This window comes from Nestor notabilis, unplaced genomic scaffold (genome assembly GCF_000696875.1).
Source record: "Nestor notabilis isolate BGI_N333 unplaced genomic scaffold, ASM69687v1 scaffold11691, whole genome shotgun sequence".
Taxonomy (NCBI): domain Eukaryota; kingdom Metazoa; phylum Chordata; class Aves; order Psittaciformes; family Psittacidae; genus Nestor; species Nestor notabilis.
In genome coordinates this window covers 2,673-30,186 of record NW_009916187.1, presented here as the reverse complement: position 1 = coordinate 30,186, position 27,514 = coordinate 2,673, and the positions used below count along the sequence as shown (strand labels likewise).

General features: G+C 35.2%; 1 protein-coding gene across 1 annotated transcript; it reads right to left on the bottom strand.

Annotated features, from left to right (window-relative positions):
• On the bottom strand, nt 1–24,650 carry LOC104401376 (the record flags this gene model as incomplete). Its single annotated transcript, XM_010024470.1, has 8 exons — nt 1–227; nt 1,098–1,206; nt 6,546–6,691; nt 8,734–8,810; nt 17,070–17,158; nt 18,055–18,205; nt 23,902–24,014; nt 24,516–24,650. Coding segments are annotated over 8 exons (1,047 nt in total), but the record flags the coding sequence as incomplete, so codon positions are not given.
• Nucleotides 24,651–27,514: the final 2,864 nt, after the last annotated feature.

Here is a 27,514-nt window from a genome sequence, read left to right as displayed (position 1 = left end):
CTCTACTCTGGACAGCCCTAATAATGCAGTTGTAACTCTAACACTACTGCTCTGCAGAGTCCCTGTGATCTTTCTTCTTTCATATTCAATAGTTGACATCTGCTGTTGTGCAGCAATAGCCAGAGCCCTCTCTCTTGACTCATTGATCAATGGAACCTTCAGATTTTCTTCAAGAATCTGATCAAGACCACATTTCAAATATAAAACTGGCTCTGCTGAACATGGACCTGTTAAATAAAAAAAAAAAAGAAGCAAAACCCCCACATTTGTCAACCAGTAGCATAACTGCATAGAGTATTTAAAATATCTAATCTCTAAAGAAAAGCCAGAATATAAAATTGCATTGATGTTTAGTGTTATTTCTCTAGTACATGCTATTTACTCCAGTAATATTTTTTTTAAATTTTTAATTATAATGAGGAAATAAAAATTAACATAGACTGAAATACAAACTACAAGTTGCTTAGTTAACAAGAAAACCCAGGCTTTAGTGTTACTACTATTATGACAGTAATGAAAGTTTTAAAAAGTCTTTCTGACACCTATACAACACAGCCACTCTTTTATACCTCTAGATGATGTTGCATCTCCTCTAAAAGTAGCCACAAGCAATTATTTCAAATAATAGCTAACACAATTTCTGAAATAGGATTGGCAGCAGTTTATCACTGCCTGTTTAAAGACGAAAGTCTTGGATTGCCTGTCAAATCACAACACTGCATACAAAACTCATGCAATTTAAAATTAGAAAAATTCTAGGTAAAGATGACTTATCCTGGTTCATCTGGCTACAACCTATATTCTGAAGTAGAAGAGAAAGAATCAAAAAATATTTATGAAGACTATGTTGAAGACAATACAAGAAAGTTAAAGCAGCTCACTAACAGCTAGCTGAAGCTCTGAAGACAATGGACTAGACAACATTAAAAGAAGTAACTGATAGGTACACTGTAATATGTTTTTTATATTTCACTATAAAAAATTGCTTTTACAAGATTTATTTAATTAATGTGGACAAAAATGCATGGGAACTAAAGATTATTTGCAGAAGATAATTATTTGCTCTATTTTACTCTTCTCTCTTCTATTTGTTTTACCTTCTAATGTACTGCTAACATGCAAAACATTTGGACTATCCATTGGAAGCAATCCTGAAGGCAAAGGTATATCACCTGTTCCCTCTATCAGATATATGAATTCTCCAATCTGAAATGCAAGAACATACAAATCCAATGAATGCAGAAAACAACTCATGCAGAAGAGGAGGCAAGATATTATAACTAAAACCAAATACACTCTAGTAATACTTAAAATCTGATTTGCAAAATAATTTACATATTCAGGAGACACACTATTTCAAAACTACATTTAAATAAAAAAAAATTACAATTTCAATCCCTGCTATGATTATAAAGTACCTTTAATGGAGAACATTAAATGTGAAAAGTCAAGAAATTTCAATTAATTGAATCCTTTCCAATTCCGCATATAATTTAACTGAATAAGGATACCCTGACCCATAAATACAACAATAAAGCGAATTCTAATTACGTGCTATATCTACATATAATTTAAACATATTCATTCATAACTTACTTCACAGTTAAGAACTTTTTTTAAAAAATGCTTACAGTAATTTTGAGCCAGTAACATTTCTCTAGAAAGAAAAAAAGAGCAGAAGTCAAGGAACAGGTTGCCCAAAGAAGTGGTAAATGCTCCATCCCTGGAAGTGTTCAAGGCCAGGTTGGACCGAACCTTGGGCAACATGGTCTAGGGTGAGGCATCCCTGTCCATGGCAGGGAGGATTGGAACTAGATGATCTTAAGGTCCTTTCCAGCCCAAACCATTCTATGATTCTACGTACAAATTCTCCATGAAGCAGAAATAAAGTTAACAATCTTAATTATTTCATCAAAAAGAATGGAAAACCTACAAAAGCTTGCATGTAAATATAAACATGACCTGAAACAAAGGAAGACTAATTTTTCATTTATCTTTGTCGGTGACATGGACTGTGGGATTGAGTGCACCCTCAGCAAGTTTGCCAACGACACCAAGCTGTGTGGCTCGGTTGATATGCTGGAGGGAAGGGATGCCATCCAGAGGGACCTTGACATACTTGTGAGGTGGGCTGATGCCAACCTCATGAAGTTTAACCAAGCCAAGTGCAAGGTCCTACACCTGGGTTGGCACAACCCCAGGCACAGCTACAGGCTGGGCGAAGAGATTCAAAGCAGCCCTGTGGAGAAGGAGTTGGGGGTGGTGGTTGATGAGAAGCTTGACATGAGCAGGCAGCGTGCACTTGCAGCCCAGAAAGCCAACCGTATCCTGAGGTGCATCAAAAGAAGCGTGACCAGCAGGTCAAAGGATGTGATCCTGCCCCTCTACTCTGCTCTTGGGAGGCCTCAGTTGGAGTATTGTGTCCAGTTCTGGTGTCCTCAACATAAAAAGGACATGGAGCTGCTGGAGCAAGTCCAGAGGAGCAGAGGAGGGCCACGAGGATGATAAGAGGATATGAAGGAAATAATTTATGGAATTTAGACCATCTTCTAACCAATGGAATGTTTTCCCTTTAATAATGCTCAGTAACGTAAAATAGGGCTGATTTTTATTTTAACTTTATTCATAGTTTCAACACATATTTATGTTAAGGCTGAAAGCATTGCAGTTATCTTTCTGACAAAGCAGAAGAAAAGCTATTCAACTTCGATGGCATTTTCTCCCCTTTCTTGATTCAGGAGTTCAGACAATTCTTCCTTGGGAAGGATTAAAGAAACCTACAGCAAAAGAAGTTCCCACACAGAAACTAATAGTCACTCCTGGGAACCAATTTAAACAGGAATTATTCCTGTTTGACACAGTTATTTGGCTCCATAAGGACTGCTAACAAGCTCACAGTATATACAAGTAATCTCATGAAGGTATTGGTTGCTAGGATGCCATTTTACTATCAATTTCTTTTCTTGTCATTGCTGACATCAATATGCTTATGTAGGAACAAACTTCCCCATTTCTCTCTTTGCTTTGAAGAATTCTTGTTTTTTAATCTCCATAGAATGAAAATCCTGTTTTCTTTCTGCTGAGTTTTTCTTGATGCTTTGGAACAGAACGGTATTTCACTGTATGTTGAAAGTTTAGCTAGCATCCCCATGGTTTTAATGCTTTATATTTCCATTTTCCATCAGCATTAAACAGAATATCATCAACATTTTGTAGGGTTTACTGTTAACAAAAATAGTTAAAGAAAATAGCTGTTGAACTACCATTAGCTATTTATCTAATCCCATTCCTAACCGATATTTCAAAAGAATATATAGCTCCCAGGAATTTGCAGCTCTCCATAAAAGTGAGTAATAAAGAACAACAGATAGTAAAGTGTTCTTTTAATAAAACATTTAATTCTGCATTAGACATTTAGCTGTGAAAGTCTGGACTGACATTCTCAAAGTACGACTTAGTAAATTATTATCATTGAAATCATGGGATGTTCACATTTAAATTAGCTCACAGAAACAAAGATACAGAGAAAAAGCAACCCAGATATGTTAACCAATATATAATTTCTTTTCTGGAAAGATCTATGTTAAAAATTTGAAGAATGTCAGTTTCAGTTTTTATGAAAAAAACAGAAATATTGAAACAAGTCCTTGAAAAATGTTATAAATAACTTGTGCTGTTATTTCAAACCTTAGAAAAGTTAACACCCAGATTATTTAGAAACAATTTAAGCAACATACTTGAGCAGGCCAACAAACTTGAACCAGTGTATCTTCTTGCTTTTATTACAGCTAATGCAATGACAAATAGGATTTCTAGTCAGATACAAGTCCAACTGGTGATTTGAACCTCAGTACCATCTTCACTGGTTGTAATGAAGAAGCAGTCTTTGATTACTATTTCAGTCTATTTGTCAAAAAGAGTAGGAAAGGTAGGTATGATTTACAGAAATGCTGAATTTGGTTATTTTTTTAGATTGTGTACAGCACAAGTCCCTATTTGAATGATATAAGTCTCATCATTGTACGAAGCCATTAGATTTTCATACAGCATGGTAGCTACATTTGTTTGTCAATTAGATAATGGTATGATTGAAATATTGCAGCCATATACACAGTATCTAAGAAAGCCAATTTCTTCTATGCCATTACTGTACAGCTCTAAAATCATACTATCTATCTTGCAGTTTCATTTTTCCCTAAGAGATTTACCACATTTTCTTACAAATGATACATTTATGTGGATGGGCCTTTCTAACCTGAGGTGCTATGTATAGAAAATTTTGTACTTTCAGCAACCTTTAACTGTTTCTTTCCTACTCAGCTAAGCTGAAAGGACCAGGTGTTCCAGCGATAGTTACCATGCAGGACATAACAGTGGCTTTTCTCAGGCATTAATGCTTCTTACTATGTTAAACTGAACTAGTTCTTGGTTAAAAACTGTGACTACTAGTTAGGTGTTTAAACTTAGATGTTTCTACATCACCACTGGAGGTAACACTGGGGCTGTCAGAAATGTTCTTCTCCCTTTCCACATGAAGTATAACCATCCCATATCTCTGATCACAACTCTTAGATTTGCTTTCCTCCCATTAACATGTCTCTATTCACTAAAATATTTCGTTTTCTGGCTCTCTACCTAATGTAATATGAGCCTTTTCTTCTTAGCCAGCATATAGACTTCTGCTTTATGTACCTGTAATGTCCCTTAACAATCTCTTTTTTAATTACAGGATTTTATATTTTTTTTATTATTCGTCCCTGTAAAGAAACGGTTACATCCTTCTGATCATTCTTGTTTCTCTCTCTCTTCCCTCCACTCCCATCCCTATTATATTATTTGCTGGGGTGACTGGAACTGCACATGGTATTCAAGATGTGTACAGCATAGCTCTTCAGAATGGTATACTGAGATTTCACATTTTTATTCTATTTCTCTCCTAAGAATTTGTCTTTCTGAATGATGCTGAGTGCTGGATTGTTTTTTTGTTGAACCATCCATAAAGATCACTATCCTTTGACTTGGGGACATTTATACAACCTTTTTGTGGGTTATTCCCTCGTCTCAATAAGGCATGAACTCACTGTCTCACTGTAGGTTTTGACGGACTATCTTCTCTCTCTCTGCTAACTCTCAAGAACCTTAAGTGAACTGCGGACTCTTTAGACTTCCAGCCATATTGCTTGTTTTCTTAAGAAACGGACAGTGGTTTCAAATATTGAACAGGGTCAGATAAATAGGCTTGGGAATTATTTCATTAGTCTCATTTTCCTTTAAAAGCAAGGGTAAATATAAGCTGGCCAAGTGGCATAGCCAAAGTCCTGGTTAAACAATAAAAACAAATACCAAACATGCAAACACTAAACACTAACAGAAGTCTCTTGTACTGTTCTATAGTAATGAAAAAATATGGAAACTGAGAACGTGCAGGAGAAAAAGAATAAGTCATTTAGCTTTGTTTGTATTGTTACAAATCATGAAAACATGTCAGAGAGAATGACAGATGCGTGTAACTGCACAGAGGGAAAGCTAAAACACGGAGGTAGTATTATGAAAGTAAAAAGCAGAATATAAGCCTTGAGATCAGCTACACATAAAAGAATATTAGAAAAATGCAGGGTGTTGTAAGATGGATAGAGACAAAACACAGCAGAGAGTTTAAAGAGCTGAGATAAGATGGACTAAAGACATGTAAATAAGACTGTGACCACTGAGTTAAAGGATTACAGGAACATCAAAGAAGCTGGAGTGCAAATTTTAAACTGAAAGCTGGTCAAAACCAGGTCTCCAGGTCTTCGTAATTTGATGAAATCAATTTTGATTAAATACATATGGTGAAACCCAGGCTACATGAGTCGACAAACTGAAAGGTAATGGAGTCAGTACTGATGTACAATCTGTTCAAAAGTTTTACCTGCATTAGTGCCAGGACTGCTTAGAATCTAGATTGGCAGGCAAGTTAAAAAAGAGACAGAGCAAGGAAAATTATTATTATTATACTTTGACATCATATCCTACATACAGTGAACAAGATGGAGAGAAGTAAAGACTTTATCCTCTTCCTGCATATATGTCATCCTAAAGCATTATTCTTGTTCCAACATCAAGACAAATGATTTAAATTCCATATTTGTTTTTAAGATGAGTTGCCTAGAAAAGCCACCAAAATAACATTCCTTGCAGTGTTATTTTTATTTGTAATGATTTTACAGTGAAAAATAACTTGCAGCATTTCATATAATTCTAATTACGTGAAGATAAAAGGGCAGTAAACATTGGTTTAAATTTCTTAACTGAAGTGTCCAATCTTGTGTTAATATCTGACCAACTTCTTCAGTAATATTTCCTTCAAGAATTATAGGAATACCATACATAGATCATGTCTTTATAATTGCATATGCACTCAAATACAGTACCTTAAAATATGTGCATAACCAATTTGTATATTTACTTACCCTATTCACACATAGTTGGCAAACATAGCCCAATTCTTAGCTGATGAGGCTATCACATGAAAATCTCTTTCTATTCATACTTTGTGTTCTTACCAGTTCATTAGCCAGAATGACACTACAGTAACGTTTTTCCAGATTAAAGGGAAGGAAGTGAATATCTAAGCCTGCAGAACTTCTCCCTTCCAAGAACAGTTTTTCAATTGGACTGAAGAACTCATGCAGGAGGCTGGATTGGTCAGCTGTTAAAATAAGTTTAAATGGTTGTTTAGATACAACAGCACAGGTTGTAAAATAATGTAGTTAACTGAGGTTAAATATAAGGATATTGTATACAGTCCCCTGTAGTAATCAGTATCTAAGGAACATTTGTAATTGGTAATCAGTATTTTCAGTTACGCTTGTGTAGATGTGCTGCAATATTGCATGCTGTATTATTTAAATACTTAATTTTGCTAACTACTCATGTTCTTATTCTGTGCACTGAAACAAAACCCAGGAAAACTATTATCACCATCAAAAGCTCTTTAAGGATGTACACCCTGTATGACTACTGGTAAATGACTACTGCCAGAAAGAAGAGTACAGTTTACTACTATTTAAACAAATAGTTTTGCTCTCAGTAGCAGTGACAATGTTATGTTATAGTCTGAAATCCTCTAATGTAGATAAGAATACTGGCAAGACTGCATTGTTTTCACAAATTGAGAAAGTGCTTTCTTCATAAAACATTAGGAATCTTGGGATTGAATCTGGCAGAGTCTGACTATGTTCTCACTACGTGTTTTTCATCTGCTAAATATATTTTGATAATGCGGATTACCTCAGAACCAGACATTCATTCAAGCTTGGCTGGCAGACTTTAGAATAGATGTAAAAGTGAAGGCAACAGAAATGGCTGAACATCATGAAAGAAACATATGCCAAACTCTAAGTAGAATTGATCCACCCCTCAAAACCACCAAGAACCAAGCTGAAGAAAGGCATAGCCACCACGTACCTTTTCTCTGCATAGTTCAAATTGCTTTCCAATCAATAAAAATACAAATCTCCCAATATTCCTGCTTTAACCAACAGTTAAATTTGATATTGATTTGATGTTTCTAAAGCCTACATAAACAATGACACACACACAAAAACCAAAAGGACTGAAGTCCCATTTTTACCTTTCAATCAAATAGGATAAGGCAGACCTAACAGCAACTAATTTTTTACTACCTAAGGCACTAACTCTCAAACTTATCTCTGTTGAAGTTTTTCGTCATTCCAAGTATGTAAAACTGTGGAGTAGACTGAATCTCTTGTGAGAGCCCTCCCTCCTCACTTTTTTTCTGGATTTTGTGAAATTAAAACAATTGCCAAAAAGTCAACATTTAATAAAAAGGGGTTTTTTTGGCAGGGTTGGTTGGGTTTGGGTTTTTTCGGTTTGGGTTGGGTTGGGTTTTTTTTGTTAGTTTTGTTGGTTTTGGGGTTTCTTTTTTTTTTACAGTTTTCTTCCTTTTTATTATGGCTGCTCCAAAAGAAAAAAAAAATATTCCTGTAGTTTAAATAGTACATGTTCTTTACATGTTCTTTCAGGTCAGGGTGTAAAACACGTAAAGAAGACTCTTGTTTAGGTTTTTTTTGCTATGGTATTGAGAGAATGAAGGGGAATTACTCTTAAAAGAGGAATGCACTTCTACAAGAAATTAAAACATAATTTCATTTCCAAAGACCAGAGATGCCATAAAAAACGTCTGTAGTCTCAATCTGGTTGAAGCCATAAAAACCTTCATAAGCTACTCACAAATTGGTACAGTAGTTGTACCCCACTTTATTACTTAAGGTATATATTTTTTATTTTTATGAATTGTGTGTTAATTGGCTTTTAATCACATCTCAGAATACAACATGAGATAATATATCTAGAAGGGCTAAATTATTCAGATTACTTACAGATCTGCTTTCCATATCACCTCACAGGACCAAAACAATATTTTCTAAGGGGACAAAATTAATTTCATAAGGCCATCCTAAAAGTTTCAAGACTCTCAGAAAATGCTGTAGCTTTACATTTGTATGTTTTAACAGAACTGTAGACTGACATTTCATAGGAAATAAGGCCAAGAAATGCCTGATTCCTATAAAACAACCTTAGAAATCATTTCACTAAATTAAATACACCAGAAGATAAGCTCTGTATAAATAATAATGACTGAACATACTTTATATGTCAAAATCTTGCCTATATAGACAATCATTTTCTACCATAGTGACACAAGAGGTATTGCATAGAGGTACTTACAGCAATTTAAGTTGATCTCTTCATTTGGATCTTCAGGCAGTGTACCATTTTTAAAATGTAGTATGTTCTTTTCAGTACTAAAAGAAAAGAAATTAAATCAATATTCTAAGGCTGGATATTTCTATTATTAATAGATAGGTTTGTTCTCCTTTTTATGAATAAATACTTGAAAAACAAATATTTTCAAGAAAAAAAATCCACATTTTGGAACCATCTACCTACCAATAATACTGAATGCAACCTCTTCCACTAAAGTTAGTAGCCATATTTACAGCAAAGCCAGAACATGCTCCCTTCACTTAATCAGTAAAATATCTCTTCAATACTCCTATAAGCAAAATTCCATGTTAAAAGAAAACCCCACAATTATATTCTGCCAATCAAAAGTACCCCTGTTCAATAACACCTTTGCAGACCTCAGTCCCAGTTCTTCTCTATCATTTCAATATCTGATGGGGATAGGAAATGAATTGTTCCCTGGTACATTATGAAGTGGCAAGGCCCTGAATTCCTCTGATGCTCTCGGTTGTCTTCCATTTAGTCTTTCTAATTTTTCCCAAAAAAACTACTCTATACGAATAAATCTAAATATCTGCAAATCAAACTCAGTTCAGATACACTGTGCTCATGCTAGGATTTACATTCATAGACCTGTGGACATGTCTTTAGACTGCTGCTTCTTAGAGAAACTGATTTGCAAAAGTAACAGTCTCCTTTGACCCTTATCAGAACTTACTTCAGAGACTAGACCTCCTCTTAACTAAACTTTTTTAAGCCCTGATTTTCTTCTCTAGCTCTGTCTACCTTTTTCCTAGCTCAACAGTCTCCACTTTTTAAAGATAAAATAAGTGTTCTGTTTTATTCATGTTAACTAAATTACCTTACCAGGTACCATCCTGAGAACTACCTGAATGTTTTCACTTCTGTCTGCCTAACTAGGGCTTGAAGTACCTTAACACAATATTAACATTTAAAAATAATAAAAATAAGACACTTAGAGTTAGAAATATTTTAAACAGTAATTGTACTTCCAGGCTATATAATTGCATGATACAGAATACTAAGTTCTTTGTGTGTGTGTGAGGTACACTTTCAGGCAAACGTTTTACATTTATTATATTAATTAGGACACATACCAACAGGTCATATATGAAAAAATTAGAACTATCTAGTAAATGAAGAATCTAGCCTATGGCTTTGGCTTACTGGGAACCTTGGATATACCCCTAGTCATTATTCCAGAGTCTGGATTCATGGTTTAAACTCTACTCTAAATCTAAACTTTGTTTCCAATACCATCTAGAAAAGAAATCTGTCTAGTAAAGGGGAAATTCAAATTCTAACTGCTCAGCAATGATAATTCAGGATCAAGGAACACTCTGGCATGAAGGACAAGATGGCCCAACTGGCTGCAAGAAGGAATGCCAAAGACAGAACAACTCCCTCTCAGGGGGTGACATTTTCCCTCCTGAAGAGATAAGAGATGATACAGCATTGTACATATATACAGCATTGTATCTTGTAACTATAGATTGTGGAACGCAAGTGAACCACTTTTGCTAAACAGCTCTGTTGCTGAGGGATGAACTAAACAGCTGCTTAAGGCACCTGATGCTGACGCTCACGATTGACGTTGGTGCAAGTGTGTACAAGGAATTGGGTCGTATAGCATCTTTGTGGAGTTCCTGCAGAAACACTTATGGTGGTAAGTCTCTGTACAATGCATTTGTTCATTAAATCTTTATATTTAACCACAACTGTGTGTTCAATTTTACTCAAGGAGTACAATAAAAATTCCCTAACATCAGTTAAAAAATTACTTTTGTTTCCTTGCTTAGGCCTGGATAAATACAAGAAACTAAATTCCTGTGCAGAGCTTTACTGATTTCAACAGAAGTATGCATTTATGGAGGGGCAACATTACCAAACCCTAAAAAAGGTTCAGGCCTTAATTGCTTTAATTTCCTGAAATACAGCCACTGTTGAAACGCTATCTCATCTCAGTCTTTCCAATTAAAATGTTAATGGTTTTAATTCTGTTGTTGGTTTTATTTATTCTTCAGTGCAGTGGCAGATTTCTGACCTCAGAGACATTAGTATGTCACCATGTAAATTTGAAATTTTTACCTGTGGAGGATATTTTTTTTTTAATGTAACATGTTGTGATTGCAACAAATTATTTCTCTTTCACCTTACAAGTAAAGAGAAACTAGACTATGAATCTTGGCTGGAAATGCACAAGAGGCTCACTGGTTTACTAAGTCCTACATTGAATCCCTCGCAGAGAGTAAAGTCAATAGAGCTTTAATAAGATTTATTTTTATCTTTAATAATTCATTTATATATATTCTTAAATGCAGAGACTTTAATTAGTGCATAGAATATTAATAATTACATAGATTAAATTTTGTAATCTGCAAGTCAAACTTTTGAAAAACTTCTATATAGTAGGATGTATCATTAGCTTTTTAATATGTCTCCTAATTTCTATTTGGAATGTAAAACAGCAATGTTTTGATTTCTGTACTACTATACCTCAACAGTAAAAAAATCCCCAATTAATTTAGAAAACTTTATCACTAAACAGAACTTTGTAATTAAATTATTATTCTTCAAGACACACTATTTCACTTCAAATAACATGTATATTGATCAAGTGTCTAAGATATTTAAATAATCTCAGTATGAGCCAGGGTTTCAATATTTATTACATACAATTATACACTGGACAATACAGTGTATTGATTTGGCAACTTTCTCCCTCCTATTCATGAGTGTTTATAACTCACAAGGGACAGATAAATGTTTTAATCTATAGTTTATTCTAAATATATAACAAAGACAGGTTCCTGCATGTTTTCCCTATAGATTTTTAAATACAAATTTTGAAAATTCAAGCTTGAAAAAAACATGTAAGATCATATTTATATTTTTGTTTGCTTGTTTGTTTATTTAGATTTTAAGTTCGACAGCCACATTATAATAGTGAAAGAACACATCACAACACATCTTACTATAAACTGGGGCAACTTTATACGATGTTTTCTAGCTTAATCAAGCCCCGGGACAGCAATATGTTTAAGAAATTTAATAGGAAATCCATTTCTTCTGTTACTTAAGATAAGATGGGCCATTTTTTAACAAATGAAATCAGTAAAGCTAAGTAAAACATAGATTTTACACTAATGCTAATAAATATTAAATGGCGCAGATTCAATGCAGTAAGTGCAAGATCCAGATTTAAACCATCAGAAACATCCCACTGGAATCCCACAATTCTGTATAACAAGGATCACGAACTACAACAGATCAATAGTATACAAATTATTTAAGTTTTATGAGCCATGTGTTTTCTTAGAGGAAACAGAGCACAACTGCATATTTCATGGCTAAAAATAGAGGGGTAGTGTTGCTACTATCTCTACCTGGTGTAAACAATTTCTCTTACTTATAGTGCTGATCCAAAAAGACTGAGTGTGGCATCTTTGGAGTAGAAATTAATTATTTAAAAAGTTCTTCCCTAAAATATTCCTTAGATTTTTCTTTCTCTCCTCAAGAATTAATATATGGGGGGGCAGGGAACCAAACCCAAAACAAACCAAATCCCCCCCGCAAAAAAAACCCAAAAACCACTCAAAACCCCAACCAAAAAAAAACACCCATATTTGAGATTCACTTTTGTACACATGGTTTACAACATTTCTGTTCACAGAATAAACATAATTTTCCATTATTTATTTTTCTGTTGGCTCAGAGTATTTGGGGAATTTATACCACACAATGAGGACTTAGGGATGTAAAATCCCATGTTAGTATGTAGCTCATGATCTTTTTAGGAAGCATCAAATCTCATACGAGAAGCTCTTTAAGCAAGTTCTACTAAAAATTTCCACTAAATTCTCCTCTTCATTTAGTTACTTTGATTCACATACAAGGTTCATTTGCACAAGGTCAAAGCCCTGAAAAGTGGGGACTGAAAAACACAGGAACAGTAAAGCCCCTCCCCCATGCCTATTTTACACCAAAACTACAAGAATTATCTATATTAACTAACAGTGCAGTTAATCATTCACAAGGAACTTAATGAAATCAAGGATTTGTCTGAGAAAACAGTGAAGAATCTCAATCTAAACACCTTAATTCTGTTCATTACAGATTTGATTTTTCAAGTGTACTTGAAAAGAACAGATACATTGCAAAAAACAACTTACAAATAAGTATTTGCTTATTTTCATCCAGTCAAAGCAAACTGTGCTCCTTACCATCTTATTTCCTCGATACGACTTTAAGTCTTTTTCTACTCTTCACAAATATTTTCGACCATTTTTGACAAGAGTAAAGGCTGTGCATTCACATTTATGGAAAGAGAGTTTTGTTTAATTTACAACAAGCACAGAGCTCATATATGCTGAAAACTATACTGTAATGTATGTCAAAAAAATTCTATGAGTTTCAGCTCTAAACTCAAATTTAGTATTATCCCCACATAAAAGTCATTCTCCCACAGCAGTAAAATTTGATGAACCGGCTTATAGCAAACAATTATCACATACAGAGTTTGATACCTATTGGGTCTCTCTTAAAATAAATAGTTAATTGTGCTAGGCTTAGAAAAAATCACAGCCTTAAATAAATGGACTTGTAAAGCTCTCAGAATATGTTACCCTGGAGATTCATTTTAATACCTATACTTAAAGGCCATTTTTCAGAAAGGAAAATGATCTCTGAGGTATGCAAGTACAACTGTGTATTCTGTACTTACAAATGAGTATCTCACATAAAAATACAAAAAATACAAATTTTATATAAAACATCATCTCTTTTAATGCCTTATCTTTGAATCAGAATGCCAAGTCATGATTGTAAAATCAGGGACTACAGCAGGTGGATTTGGCAGGTTAATAAATGGTTAAAACCATTTTTGGTTATTTAGAACACAGAACTAGATTTGGGAGGCCAGGTCTACTGGAGGCTCGTGTAGCTGGTATGGAGCTGCTTTTGTAGGAGACTTGCCAGGCTGGTCAATAAATACAGATATTCTGTATAACATAATCCTTTCCTTGACACATGAAACTTCTTAGAACAAAAAGTATAAGAACAAAATTCAGAAAATTGGAAGTATTTAGAATGCCAGGGTATTACCTCTGGTAAAAATCAATACATAAAGAAGCTATATACATTATTCTGCAAAGCTAACTTTGAAATTCATTAATAATTTTTTTCTTTTTTTGTTTTAGAGTAAGTTTTTGTTGATGTAAAAAAAATTATCCACATTCACAGCTGTTTTTGTAAGTCAATCTGTGCAATCATGAGCCATCCTTACGATTCATGGACACTGTAATGCATATTCTAAACTGCTTGATTGTGGTCTTAGAATAGGATTATTAGTGAATCATTAGCATACCTTTACCACTTGCTAGTTTCACAGAAGGAAATCTATGAAGGAAAAGTTAGCTATTAAATGTAACCTTGAACTTTACTGTCATTCAATACTTTTTTAACGGACATAATTCAAAAAACCAACATGCTTGAAAACTGCTTATAGGTAGTTTTATATTAGAATTCCATGTGGTGTGCACCTCTCCACCTGGTTCTCCTCCCACAGGGAGCAGACCATACTGGTACACAGTTGTAGACCAAGGGTAATAACTGAAGTGTCAAGGGCTTGGAAAAGTATAGAAAAGTGCATAACTTGAAAAAATCCAAGCACTTTAATCACAGTATACTTAAAAGAAAAACTATGTCAGCTGGATGAAAGAAGAAACCCTATCCTTCTCACCAAACATCATTCAGTTCCCCATGGACAAAAATGTCTTGCCTGCAATGACTGAATGACACCCTGTCTCAGACATGGGTCACTGTTAAGTGTTCTTTTGGCTTAGACAGCACTGTCCCTTGTAAGGATACAGTTCATATGGGCTCTAGCTTTAGATTGGTATGCCTTTCCAGTCACAGTATGATGAGCCCATGCCACAGTGACTAAACGATTGGTCTCCTCATGGGTGTGAATGACATCATTTTGGGTGTCTGTGATAGTGCCAGAGGGGAAAGGTGGTAGGTAAAAGGATTACCTGCCAGGAAAAGCTTGTTACAATGAGGTTTAAAGAAGTGCATCTGACACATCTGGAGGACACAGAAGGAACTGTAAGACTGAGAACCCCACTTGGACCTGTACAGATTATTAAATTCAAAGCATGCAAAGGACATCAATCACGTAGACACAAACAAAAAAAAGGCTTAGAATTAAGACTTTCAGTCTATGACTGAAATATTGAGTTATTAAACTGTCAGTTATTAAAACAACAGTGCAATTCTTAATATCTAGCAAGTTCCAAACATTGTTTTAGATATTTATGGTTGCTTTTTCTCTATGCTGGGCTGCCTCTAGAGAGTGCCACAAATTTTATTTCTTAAACCCTTTTGATTCTCTCTTTCTCCTTTAACTTTGAGTATCAGCGATTCTGATTTACATCTCACCTCTTCAAAACCCGCCAAGATTTCTGCTTGTTCATCTAAGCTTATTGGTATTTATCTTACAACTGAAGGCAGTGAAGACTGAACTACCTTCTTTCAGACATAAAGTCTTAAGCATGGATTTTTCTTTATGTCAACTTGATTCCCATTCCAGTTGCTTTCTCTTTTTCATTCTTTGGCACTTTACTATCTTTACCACACTTAGTTTGAACTCTCCTTCTCCTTCCAGATTTCATGTTAGAAAATCTGTCCATGGTCAGCTAAGAAGTAATGTCTAGACATAAGATTATATTAATGTATCAATATATCTGCACTAATAACCTCTTACCCTATTCTTGCACCTCCAAGAGCTTACTGAACCTGTAACATTTTACACTTCAGCACAATTAAAATTCTGTAGACTACCTATTTATAATTAAAAACTTGAGCTTACTGTTGCACCGTCAAATATCTCTACCTTCTTCCTGCCAAGATTCAGAACTAATCTTGTTGCACTGAACTGGAACTAGTTTTCAGCATTTCAGTCACCTATGTCACAACAGTTGCCCCTATCCCAGGATATTTATCTTTTCTTCACCATTTCAGTAAGATATCTGTAAGGTGTTATTAAAATGTTATGTAGTTCAATATATTATAATTAGCAATTGCCATTTAGAGGTTACCTGAAAGTTTGCTCTTGCTTTACTTGCTTCGCTTGATATACTTCCTCTGGCTGCGTTAAGTAACTTCTGGATTCCAGCAAAATGACCCTGGGGTATGGTAAATACACATTTTTTAACTTGCAGAATGAAGACAAAATTAGCTTTATTCTTTTAAATGAAGACTTGGTAAATAAGCTTATTATTTTCAGTTGGAGATACATTAAAACTACTGTAAAAAAAATTCTAATAGATTTTTTTTAAAAAAATCTTATTTATTAATGTGCTAATTCTTCCTTATTTAATAACTTCGAACATTTTGCACAATTTAGGCCAAGACAGTTATCCATCTCATAGAACTGATTACAGGCAGCCTTGCTGACCACCTCAAGAACTTCAAAAAAAAGACAGATGCTAAATAAACTCATAAGATTCCCACATTCAAGGCTTATGCCAGAACATGTTACTGGAGCAGTGAAAACAATCCTGCTACAGGTGTCTATACCAAATCCATTCTATAGGGGGAAAAGAAATTTAATTTGCAGTTTATACAACACATATATTAATCAGATCAGTAAAAGAAGCTAAAAATGTTATTGTAAACAATTACATGAACCAATCCTTAGCCCTATAGACTAAAGACAAAATATGGTGTCAGATCATATACATGGATTTAAAGGGGCACAGCTCTCTATCTCTTTTGTATTAAAGGAAGCAATATTTATAACTCTGCAGTTGTTACATCTATGATGAATATAAATGAAAAATTAGATTAACTGATAGTGCTGCAAGCCCCAAGGCAAAAACATGTTTTTTTTCTTTTGCGTGCTTAATAATTTAAAACAACAGAATAAAGCAGATTGGGGAAAAATAAACAACTATTAATTAACATGGTTTGTTTCTCTTTGGAATTCTGCTGGACCTCAGACAAACACAAAAATACAAGCAAGGTTCATGAACTCCATTTGATTAAAGCTCTAGCTTTGTTGCTTTCACTGAGATGAATTTCAATTAAGGCTTATTTATCTTTTTTGTTCATTATAATAGCTTCCACTTCATAGTGTTTGCAACAATTTTGGCAATATAAATACCTATAATTTAACCTTATTAAAGGTTAATCTTATTAAATGTAAAGGTTTTACATTTTTAAGGAGGAGAAGAAAATTATGGAAAAGTTTTGATAAAATGGAATGATCATTAAAGATTTGTCTTTACATTATTTACCTGAATATGCCATCAGTACTGAAGGGATTGGTAACATTTAGGGTAACTTTATTCAGCTGATAACATGGGGATTTGCATTTCAATATATCCTAAAAGAGAACAAAAATTTGTATCAATATGAAAAATATGCAAACCTACATTCATGAATAATACATAAACAGGAAACCATTATGAAGAATAGAACCATGTGTCTGACCACTGGTAACTACAAAATTAATACAATTTAAGTGCTCAGCTTTGTTGCCAGCAAAGAACAGTTGAAGCCTATTTCTTCTTAAACATGCATTAAACTTCACTGTATTTTAAATACTTCCCCAAATGATAGCACAAGGCCAAGAATTGAGCTACCATCCTTTCTCCTTCTTATCGTTATATTCTCTTCGTTTTTTTCTCTTGCCCCAATCTTTCTTTCTAACATCAATGTCTGTTGCCATGGGATTAAGAAAGTCATGTAAAAAAAAAAAAAAAAAGAAAGAGACAGTTGTATAAACTCCATCTAAGTTCAGAAGACGATCTATCTGGATCTGCTCAATAAATGTTTGATAACAAATGCTGGAACACATGCCTGTCTCTGCTCTTACTATTTCTGGGATACATCAAATCTACAGAATGCCTAAAGTCACAAATAAACCTAGCAACATCTAACAAAGTTTTGCTGTACATCTACATCTGACAACTGAAATCAGTAGGTTGAAGCATGTCACCACCTCCACGATGGAATTTCCAAAAGTATTCATACTCCAAAAGGGATGCAGATCTATTTTCAAAGCAATCAGTACAAAATTTTGAGATTTATTCGGGATCTAAGTGTGATTTATAACCTTAGGACTCTTAGGTATTCCTCTAGGCTTTTCTCCGCATGTATATAGGCTAATATTGGAAACCTGAAAATTCATAGGTCTTACCTCAATTCACTTTTGTTTGATATAAGGTACAGAAGAACAATATTTTTGTGGCAATATTAATCATACACACATAAACTTACAGCAGGCTCAATATGGTTGACTTCAGATTTCAGAGAAAATGTCAGTGTGGCACCATCTATTCCACCCACATTCTTTGAGACCAGTAACAACATTGCTTCAGCAGGGTGCAGAAAACGACTAGTGAATTCCACATTTATAGTTGTTTGCCTCCTAGTAAAATAATAACAATAATAATAATTCAAATAATTAGGCACAAAACTGTGATTCAGAAATTACTCAGAAGTGTAAATACAGAAGTACACTTTAGACTCTGTAAGGAGAAGAGGCTAGAAAAGAAAGTATTTTATTTCTTCTGTAAACAATCTTCTACCTAAAAGGACCTGAAACCATTCTAGTAAAAAAACTATATAGACAGAAAAAGAACAATTTTGAATCCTTCTTTCTTTTTATGGCTTCAGCATGTAGCTTAATTTTTCTTCCCACACATACAGAAGTTCTCTTCCCTTATAGTACTACCCTAAGTTAACAACTGATTTACTTTATCCTCCTGCTTGAATAAGCTTTTGTGAGTTAAACAGCCAGATATCCTGTTATAGAATCATAGAATGGTTAGGGTTGGAAAGGACTTTAAGATCATCTAGTTCCAAGCCCCCTACCATGGGCAGGGATGCCTCACACTAGACTATATGACCCAAGGCTCTGTCCAATCTCAATCATAGAATCATAGAATGGTTTGGGTTGGAAAGGACCTTAAGATCATCTAGTTCCAATCCCCCTGCCATGAGCAGGGACACCACACACTAAACTATGTCTCCAAGGCTCTGTCTAACCTTTCCTTGAACACTGCTAGGGATGGAGCATTCACCACTTCTCTGGGCAACCTATTCCAGTGCCTCACCACCCTCATTGTGAAGAACTTCTTTCTTAGATCTAATCTAAACTTCCCCTGTTTAAGTTTGAAGCCATTACCCCTTGTCCTCCCACTACAGTCCCTAATGAAGAGTTCCTCACCAGCTTCCCCTATAGGCCTCACCTCCCTTATAGGCCCCCTACAGAAACTGGAAGGCTTTGGAAGGCTGCTATGAGGTCTCCACGCAGCCTTCTCTTCTCCAGGCTGAACAGCCCCAACTTTCTCATCCTGTCTTCATACAGGAGGTGCTCCAGCCATCTTATCATCCTTGTGGCCTTGAACACTACCAGGGATGGCACATTTACCACTTCCTTGGGCAACCCATTCTAGTGCCTCATCACCCTCACAGTAAAGAACTTCTTCCTTTTATCTAACCTGAACTCCCCCTGTATGATGGACCAGGGGGAAAAAAAACGTCTATATAGCATTCTTTCTTAAAACTACCTAAGGACCTGAGAACTGGATGTCAATAAACAGAACACCAATATCTTTACAAAAATTAAAAAAAAAAAAAAAAAAAGCAAAAATCAGGGAAAAATCCTCAAAAAAGGGTATAGAAAAACTCAAAAAAGCTCACCAAACTGAATTTATCCAGTATGATCTCTAGGCTCAACAAGTAGAGTAAAGGAGTATGATACTGGGCAGAGTTCTTTCTAAGGCCAAAAGTCTCAGGATGTCAGTTCTGAGAGTCACTGATGAAATCCTCGAGGTTCTGAAAATGTGGCTCTCACAGTTTTCGTGTTCCTGCTGCAGAGCCCCCAGGCATTATCATTTTTGACAGTGAAGAGTTGCTAAGCCCCCCAGAGTCTGAGACTACTCAGTCACCCTGCCTTTCAAAACATCCTGGAAAATGCACCCAAGCTGCTGGCGCCCCTGTGAAAGCGTATTTAAGAACGAACAAAAACATCAGAAAAGGAGAGTAGTGGGGAAAAAGAGAAAGAAACAGCAGTGGGAACATCAAGGTCAGAGAAGGAGAGGGAGAGTGCTCTAGCTGCCAGAGCAGATATTTCCCTGCAGCATGCAGAGAGGACCACACTAGAGCAGATATCCACACTGCAATCTATGGAGGGCCCCATGCCAGAGCAGTTAAGTATTTCCTGAAGGAACTGTGATCCACGGATAGCCCATGCTAAAGCAAATTTTTCATGAAGGACTACAGCCCATAGAAGGACTCAGAGCAGCAGAAAAACATGAGGAGGAAGGAGAAGCAGAGAGGAACTGTTACGAAGTGGCTGAAGCCACCTGCTCATCGTTATACCCTGTGCCATTCAGGGTGGCAAGGAGAAGATAGAGGACTCAGGAATGGAGTGAAGTTCAGTCTGGGAGAAAAGGGTGGGGAAGAGTTGAGGTGATGTTTTAAGTTTTGTCTTTGTTTCCCACTACAAAAGTCTATTTTAATTGAAAATTAACTAAAACAATTTCAACTAAGTCGAGCCTGGTTTTCCTGTGATGGTCACTGGCAAGCAGTCTCCCCATCTGTCTCAACCCACAAACCTTTTTAGCATTTTTTTCCTCTCCCATTCTGTTGAGGAGATGGAGTGAGAGAGTGTCTGGGTGAGTGGCTGATAGCCAGAGATGTTTAACCCACCACAGCCATTTATGAGTTTCTTCAGCTAGTAGTGGACCACAGTATGCATTGTCATGCTGCTTTGAAAATACAGACAGACATATACTACATATTTCTATCACTTTGTTACTATTACTTTAAAATCTCTATTTAATGCTGCTTCACTGCTTCCTAATATATTTAAGTAACCCTTCTTCATTACCCTTTGCCCTTCTGCTCAATTTTTTCTCTAATCTGTTTAGCTTATCAGTTTCCTGCAGTTTATGTCTCCTAGAAAGTAAACGGAGTTTTTTCAGAATGGGCCTTCATCTACCGAATCCTCTGTGCCAACCATCCTCACACAGCAGGTCCAACAGGATTAGTCAGTCACACTTATTCCTCATTAGTGATTATAATGACCCACAGTCATATTAAATCCAATTATAGTTACTTCTAAATATAGGAATTTGGCAGATAATTACAGGCACATCTCTATGCATAACGTCTTTCTAAAAGTCTTCCAGCTCTCCAATCAGAAGACTGACAAATTTCAGCTCCTTTAGCCTCTCTATCAAGATTATGGTTCTTCTTTTCAGCTGTGATTGCCTGAACTCTCATGAGTGAATGTTCTCAGAACTGCTATTTCTCTTGACCTTTTACCCCGAAACTTTGGTAAAGCAAGCTTTACAAATTGACTGGAGCTCTACAGCAGGCCTTCACAAGGCAATAGCTGCTATTTTTAACTGCTTTGTCTTTATTAGTTTATCTAAAGGACCTGTTGTTTCAGAGATAAAAAAGCTGGCTAGGATCAAGCTAGCTTGCAGTGAAGGATGAACTAGTGGTGAAGGCAAATCGATATTTAAACATAATATTCATAAATTCATAAGGAATAGTTTCAATTCAGGGGAACAAGAATGTGGAGTTATCTGACCTCATGTTTTCTGAACTATTACAGATACTCAAAAAGTTTTTAAAATATACCTCCAGTTTTCAATGTAGAAATATTCTCTGATATAGCAAATAGGCTTTCCTAAGTTTTAGTGATTTCTAACACATTGATTCATCTGCCTTCAATTCTATATTTATGGATTATTTACTTCTAAAAGTAGAACAAAGAACTTTAACGTGAAGTGTTTCTTTCTAACTATGTTAATATCTCTTATTTCTAAACAGGCTATAGTCATTCCCATAAATAAAAAATAAAAAAAAACCAAAACAACCAACTCCGTTAAGCTTCACTAATACACTCACATCAAATGTCTTACTGAATATACTGAAAATTCTTCCTCACTTTTTATTTAGGCAACAAATATTACTTTTTTTTTTTGCCTAGAACCCTGTTATGAGCCTATCTCCTATCTCTGAGTTTCTCTGAAGGCATTCTTTTCAAAGCAAGCAGAACATTCTCTCTTACAAATCCTCTACAATTTTGCACTAATAGCAATAAGCATACACATAATCAGTTAAACAGATGTGTTAGTTTATTATTCAAGTTACTATCACTTCCAAACCCACTTGTGATATTGTGAACTAATATAAAACACCTACAAGATTCCCACTCCCATGCTGGAGTTCTCAAACACACCCATCAGAGTATTAAGAAAGCTATTAAGTACAAAGAACCTATTTTTCATTTAGTGACCAAGACTACAAGTACGGTTACTTGGTAAACTTAAATGTTTTTTCCAACCTGGTTGATTCTGTGATCATAGAATCATAGAATAGTTAGGGTTGGAAAGGACCTTAAGACCATCTAGTTCCACCCCCCCTGCCACGAGCAGGAACACCACACACTAAATTATGTCGCCCAAGGCTCTGTCCAGCCTGGCCTTAAACGCCTCCAGGGTTGAAGCATTCACAACTTCCTTGGGCAACCTGTTCCAGTGCCTCACCACCCTCATTGTGAAGAACTTCTTCCTTATAGCTAACCTAAAGTTCCCCTGTTTAAGTTTAAAGCCATTCCCCCTTGCCCTACCACTAGAGTCCCTAATGAAGAGTCCCTCCCCAGCACCCTTGTAGGCCCCCTTCAGATACTGGAAGGCTGCTATAAGGTCTCCATGCAACCTTCTCTTTTCCAGGCGGAACAGCCCCAACTTTCTCAGCCTGTCTTCATCATCATGGTAAACTCTGCAGAAGTCACCAGTGGATGACTGACATTTCCACAAGCTTGTATTTCCATGCGCTTTTTCAAATGTTTGTTGCTATCTATAACACCAAGCAGGTCAGTGACAAGGTTTTTCACGTTTACTTGTGTTTTGGTTTTCAGGGTGTTTTTAAAGGCGAAGTGAAAAACAACAATGGCTGTTTTCAACCTTTCAGAGAAACATGATATTTACAAGGACTACATTTTTATGTTATTTTTTATTTGAAGTAATTGCAGCAAAAATGGAAATCAAATCGACCTCACAGTTAAATGAAAATATAACATTACTTGTTGTCCCTTTTGCAGATATTTACAATAGGCATGTCATTTGATACTGAAATATTGATCATCGTTAAAAGTGTGCTGTATTTATGTTGAGTATTCTGGAATTTGTCAATATATGTTTGAAATTTTTCTTCTTCACAGGTTATTTTCATACAAATGTTGACCTTTGTTTTCCTTTCCTAGACAATCTCTAATCCATTCTATCTGCAAATAGACTTGCAGCCTAAACTTAAAAACTCTCAAATGACAGCCAGAGTAATCACTACTCTTGTCCTTTCTGGTTAAACAGGGATTAGTGAATTTCCTGTATGTAGTCATAAAGCCATAGAGCACAAAAAGAAAGAAAAACATATTTAGTGAGCAAAAAGAAAAAGATGGCAATATACCATGAGTATTTCCGATAGCAAAAATATTAACAACCTAGTGTTTTGCCAAAATTACATCTCTCCAAAATCCTTAGATGGCTTTCAGAAATGCAAGAGTTTCCATCTTGGTGGGGAGAAAGGATGGGGGCAAAAAGAAGCAGTCTAACAAGATTATCAAACCTGTGTCATGGGCTTTTACATTCCTCGCCATTAAGAAACAAAAACTGAAATCTTAGAAGAAAGAAGTTTTACCTGCTCACGCATCCACAATGCAATAATGTAAAAACTGTGAATCAAGTTCAGAGAAGATATCTCAACTTTAGCTGGGCAATAAACGAATAGCAGATCCAAACTGAAAATCAAAGTTTTCAATACACATTGCAATAAATATATGTATTGGACACAGATTACTCCTCTAATGATCTGAAAGTTTGTATTCTGTTCTAAAAGCTATCTATTAAGCTAAACTTAAAATGTGCCACTGAAAAAATACTATGGACTTGTTCTAGGTTTAGGAGAAAAAAACTGATCTTTATATTGACTAATTTTGCCATTTGTAGTTGAATACATTTCTAGTGTTCTACCACTGTTAAATTGGTAGGTTTGTATTTCCACAGTGCTAGACTTGTTAATGACACAAAAAAAAACATTACTTACTTAGGGGCAATTGTGACAGTGTTTCCTTTAGGTAATGAGAAATCATCAGCATCTCTTCCAACAAGAATAGCATTGTACATCAAAGTTTTACGGCTTGGGTTTTTCAGACGCACCTATCGCAACAACAACAACAGCCTATTTTTACTCAATTTTTCAAGTATAAAAGGTGTGCTCTGCAGCTAAGTTCCAAAATATAGACCAAGGATATTACAAAATAAGAAAGTACTTCAAATATTTAGGTAGATGATTTTTTTCTTCTTAAGGAGCATAGACTTCCTACAGACTACCCAACCTCAGTTTTTCTGGGTACTCTTTTTGCAGTACACACTACCCTCTTATGCCTGTTAATGTCTTATTCCTCTCTGTCTTTTATCTCAGATTTGTAGATTTTTTCTGTGTTTACAAGCACAGGTAAAATCCAGCAACAGAATTCAGGATCCTAAGCCTGAAGAGATTAAAAAAGAAGATTCATACTTCCATCTTCTAGGTTTAGTAGCCAAATGACATGAAATCCATTGATTCATTGTGGTAATATACACATAATATCAACACATATATACATACAGTGTTTTGGCCTTGTACTGCTGCAGATCTAAATTTGATGGTATTAGTACCTGTTTAACAACAGTTGCATGGAGAGCACCTGTAAATTCTATAGTGTTCTTGGGTAAGTAGTGAGGGAGACTTTCATATAGGTAGACACACAGAATAAGCATCATGACTGGGTTTGGATCACAGATGTCACTGGCCTAATATTGGAAAGAAAAAAGAAAAAATAACCAGATATACTGTTAAAATTTTACCTGTATAGTTTAGAGATATGAAGATGAAAACCAAAAAGGTTATGGTAGTTCTTATTACACAAATATTTTCAACCTAACTTTTAACTGGATTAGGCTCATAGCTAAGACAAATACAAATCTTGACAGTGCACAAAAAAGCTAGTTCTTGAAGACCACTGACATGATCAGGTAACAAACCTAGGATAAGAATTAAAACCAATTCCTTTTCCCCACAGTTCAGTAGAAACCGATGTTCCTTTTGTGATAATGAAGTATTAATGAAAAAGTGAGTAAAATTCACTGACTGGAAAAACATATGTCTTTATTACCTTAAAAAAGAAAAAAAATCTTTTAAAATCTTTTGGTTTACTTTGTAAAATACCATCCCAAGTACTTCTACACATATTTTTGCAACTGTTTATGAAGACCCTGTCACCATTCAACTAATAACTATATAGTTATTTTTATTGAGATGCCAAATTGCTTTACAACAGGCAGCAAGTATTACTGCATCTTAAATATTTGATTTACAGAAATAAATAGCAACTGTGAAACTTGTCAAAGCTTTAGTACTCAGCAATTCTGGCAAGTTATTGAAAAGACAGAGGTAGACTCCATCAAATACGTGAACTTTTCAGAAAGCTAATAAAATAGTAAAGGGACTTAACGATGTGAGTTCCCAAAAATATAAGCAAGAAAGATCTGGCCACAGATTTAAACAAATGAGATTCTGTACTTCCTAATTCAAAGAAATTAAAGTCTTTTAAAACTTACTGATTAATAACTTTATAATACTTAAAATAGAGTGATTATGATGAAGTTGTCTATAATATACTAAATCAACTTTTACAACTGCAGTTAATTTCTCTCCTGGGTTAAGTGTGAAGAATATACTCAAAAATACACACACTTGGGAGTAGATTTAAGCAGCAAACCACTTCATTAAGCTGCCACACGTCATCCCATTAAAAGGTGTTTTTTTCATTGAAGACATTTTATTTCGATCCCTTACATAACTGAGAGTCATTCAGTATGGCAGTTTTGAAAAAGAGTCTCTTTTGCCTAATGCCTAGAAAGTGACTATCATTCTAAATGCTCTCACATTACAGGAAAATATTTGCCCAGTTCTCAAGCAAAAGACCCTGATCTATTGGGCCATTGCCGATTGTCGCTGTCATGCTCTCTAAGCAGCTTGGATGAGTTGCACATAACTACAGGCAATCTTACCCCACCACTCTAGAATAAAGCTTCCTTCTGCATGGTTTCATCAGATAATGAATTTGCAACTAAAACCACCCAAAGAACAGATCAAGCTCATTTTTATTTATTTTAATATTGACCTGTACATTACTTAGAAGCATTGTATATATATAAAGTCAATGTCTTTCAGATCTGCAAGGTCGTGTAAGAGAGCAAGGAAACAGGTACAAGACACTTTCAAATCCCAAGACTTTATCTTATGCAAAGTAGCTGTACTACTTGTTTTTTTAATCCACTAGGAACTCAACAACCTCTATGAGATACTTCATATATAAATACATTAGCAATAAGGAAAAAGCTTTTTCTAGTCAGCAACTATTGAAAGTTTCACATCCATTTCTGAGGACATGAACAAACAAGTCTCAAATGATATTACATTCTTTTGTAACACAAGCATACTTAGGAAGCCTACATTATTTTTGCACTGTCCTAACAAACAAGGAAAAAAGGCAAAACAAAACAGAACTATCTTAAATGGCATGTGTTTTTGTTTATCTGGAAGAGGAATGTGGAGCAATACATAACCGGTTTTATTTAGAACATCAGTTTTATTTGCACCAGTTTTTATTTACACCACCAGTTGAATTTAAGAACAAGTATACTATAGGGACCTGAATCTGTTTCATAAGCATGTACATGGCAGTTGTATCAATGGAAAAAGATCTAGAAAAACATCTGTAGCTTGTAGGCAAAAAGGGAAATCAAGAGTTGCATGGAATTAACAGTGTGCTCTCAATGTTCACCCTCATCTATCCTCCAAAAACTACTGCAAGTAAAACATCTCCTACTCACGTTAGCCCACACTGTGCATCAGAAAATCACGTGAGTTGGTAACAGCACACAGATCTCTTCAGGTGAGCAATAGCCACATCAATGACTGCTGCATAGATATAGCTTCCACGTGCACAAAAATGTCTTGCATGCATTGTAAGCACAAACATATTTGCTGATTCAAGGCTAGCAAGCTATCCGTAAATCCAGTATATAATTTCCCTGCTTTTCAGCATGTACATACTTCCCTCAGCAGACCTTTATAGAGAAGGCCTTGTAAGATAACCCAAGAAACCAGCGAGCCTGGAACTTATCAGATATGAAGCAAAAATTCACAGTAGAAGAATGTATTGTGATTCTGTGAGATCCCTCAGGAGAAAAGAGAAATTCTAACAGAAATTTGCTGGATGACTCCAGCTGTGGTAGCATGGAGAGAGAATGTGATATGCCAATGGATGCCTTGGTTATCTTTTCTGGGTAAGGTAAAAAAGCAATAAAAAATGGTAATGTGGCACTTTTGAGGAAGTCAGATTAATAAAATATTAAGTAAATAAATGCAGACCATCTAATAAAATGCGACATTAATTGAACTATGTTGAATAAGGAGCCTAGGTTTTTGTCACAACCACTCTTGTGAAATATTTTTAAAACTATTTATAAAACAGTTCTCTCTCTAGATAATACATCATATGTTCATGGGTAAATTTTCTTACCACTGTACCTTTTCAGAACCAAAACCTCTTAAAATTATGAGGATGAAGTTATATCAGCTTAATTTTCTTTTCTTACTTTGTCAGTAA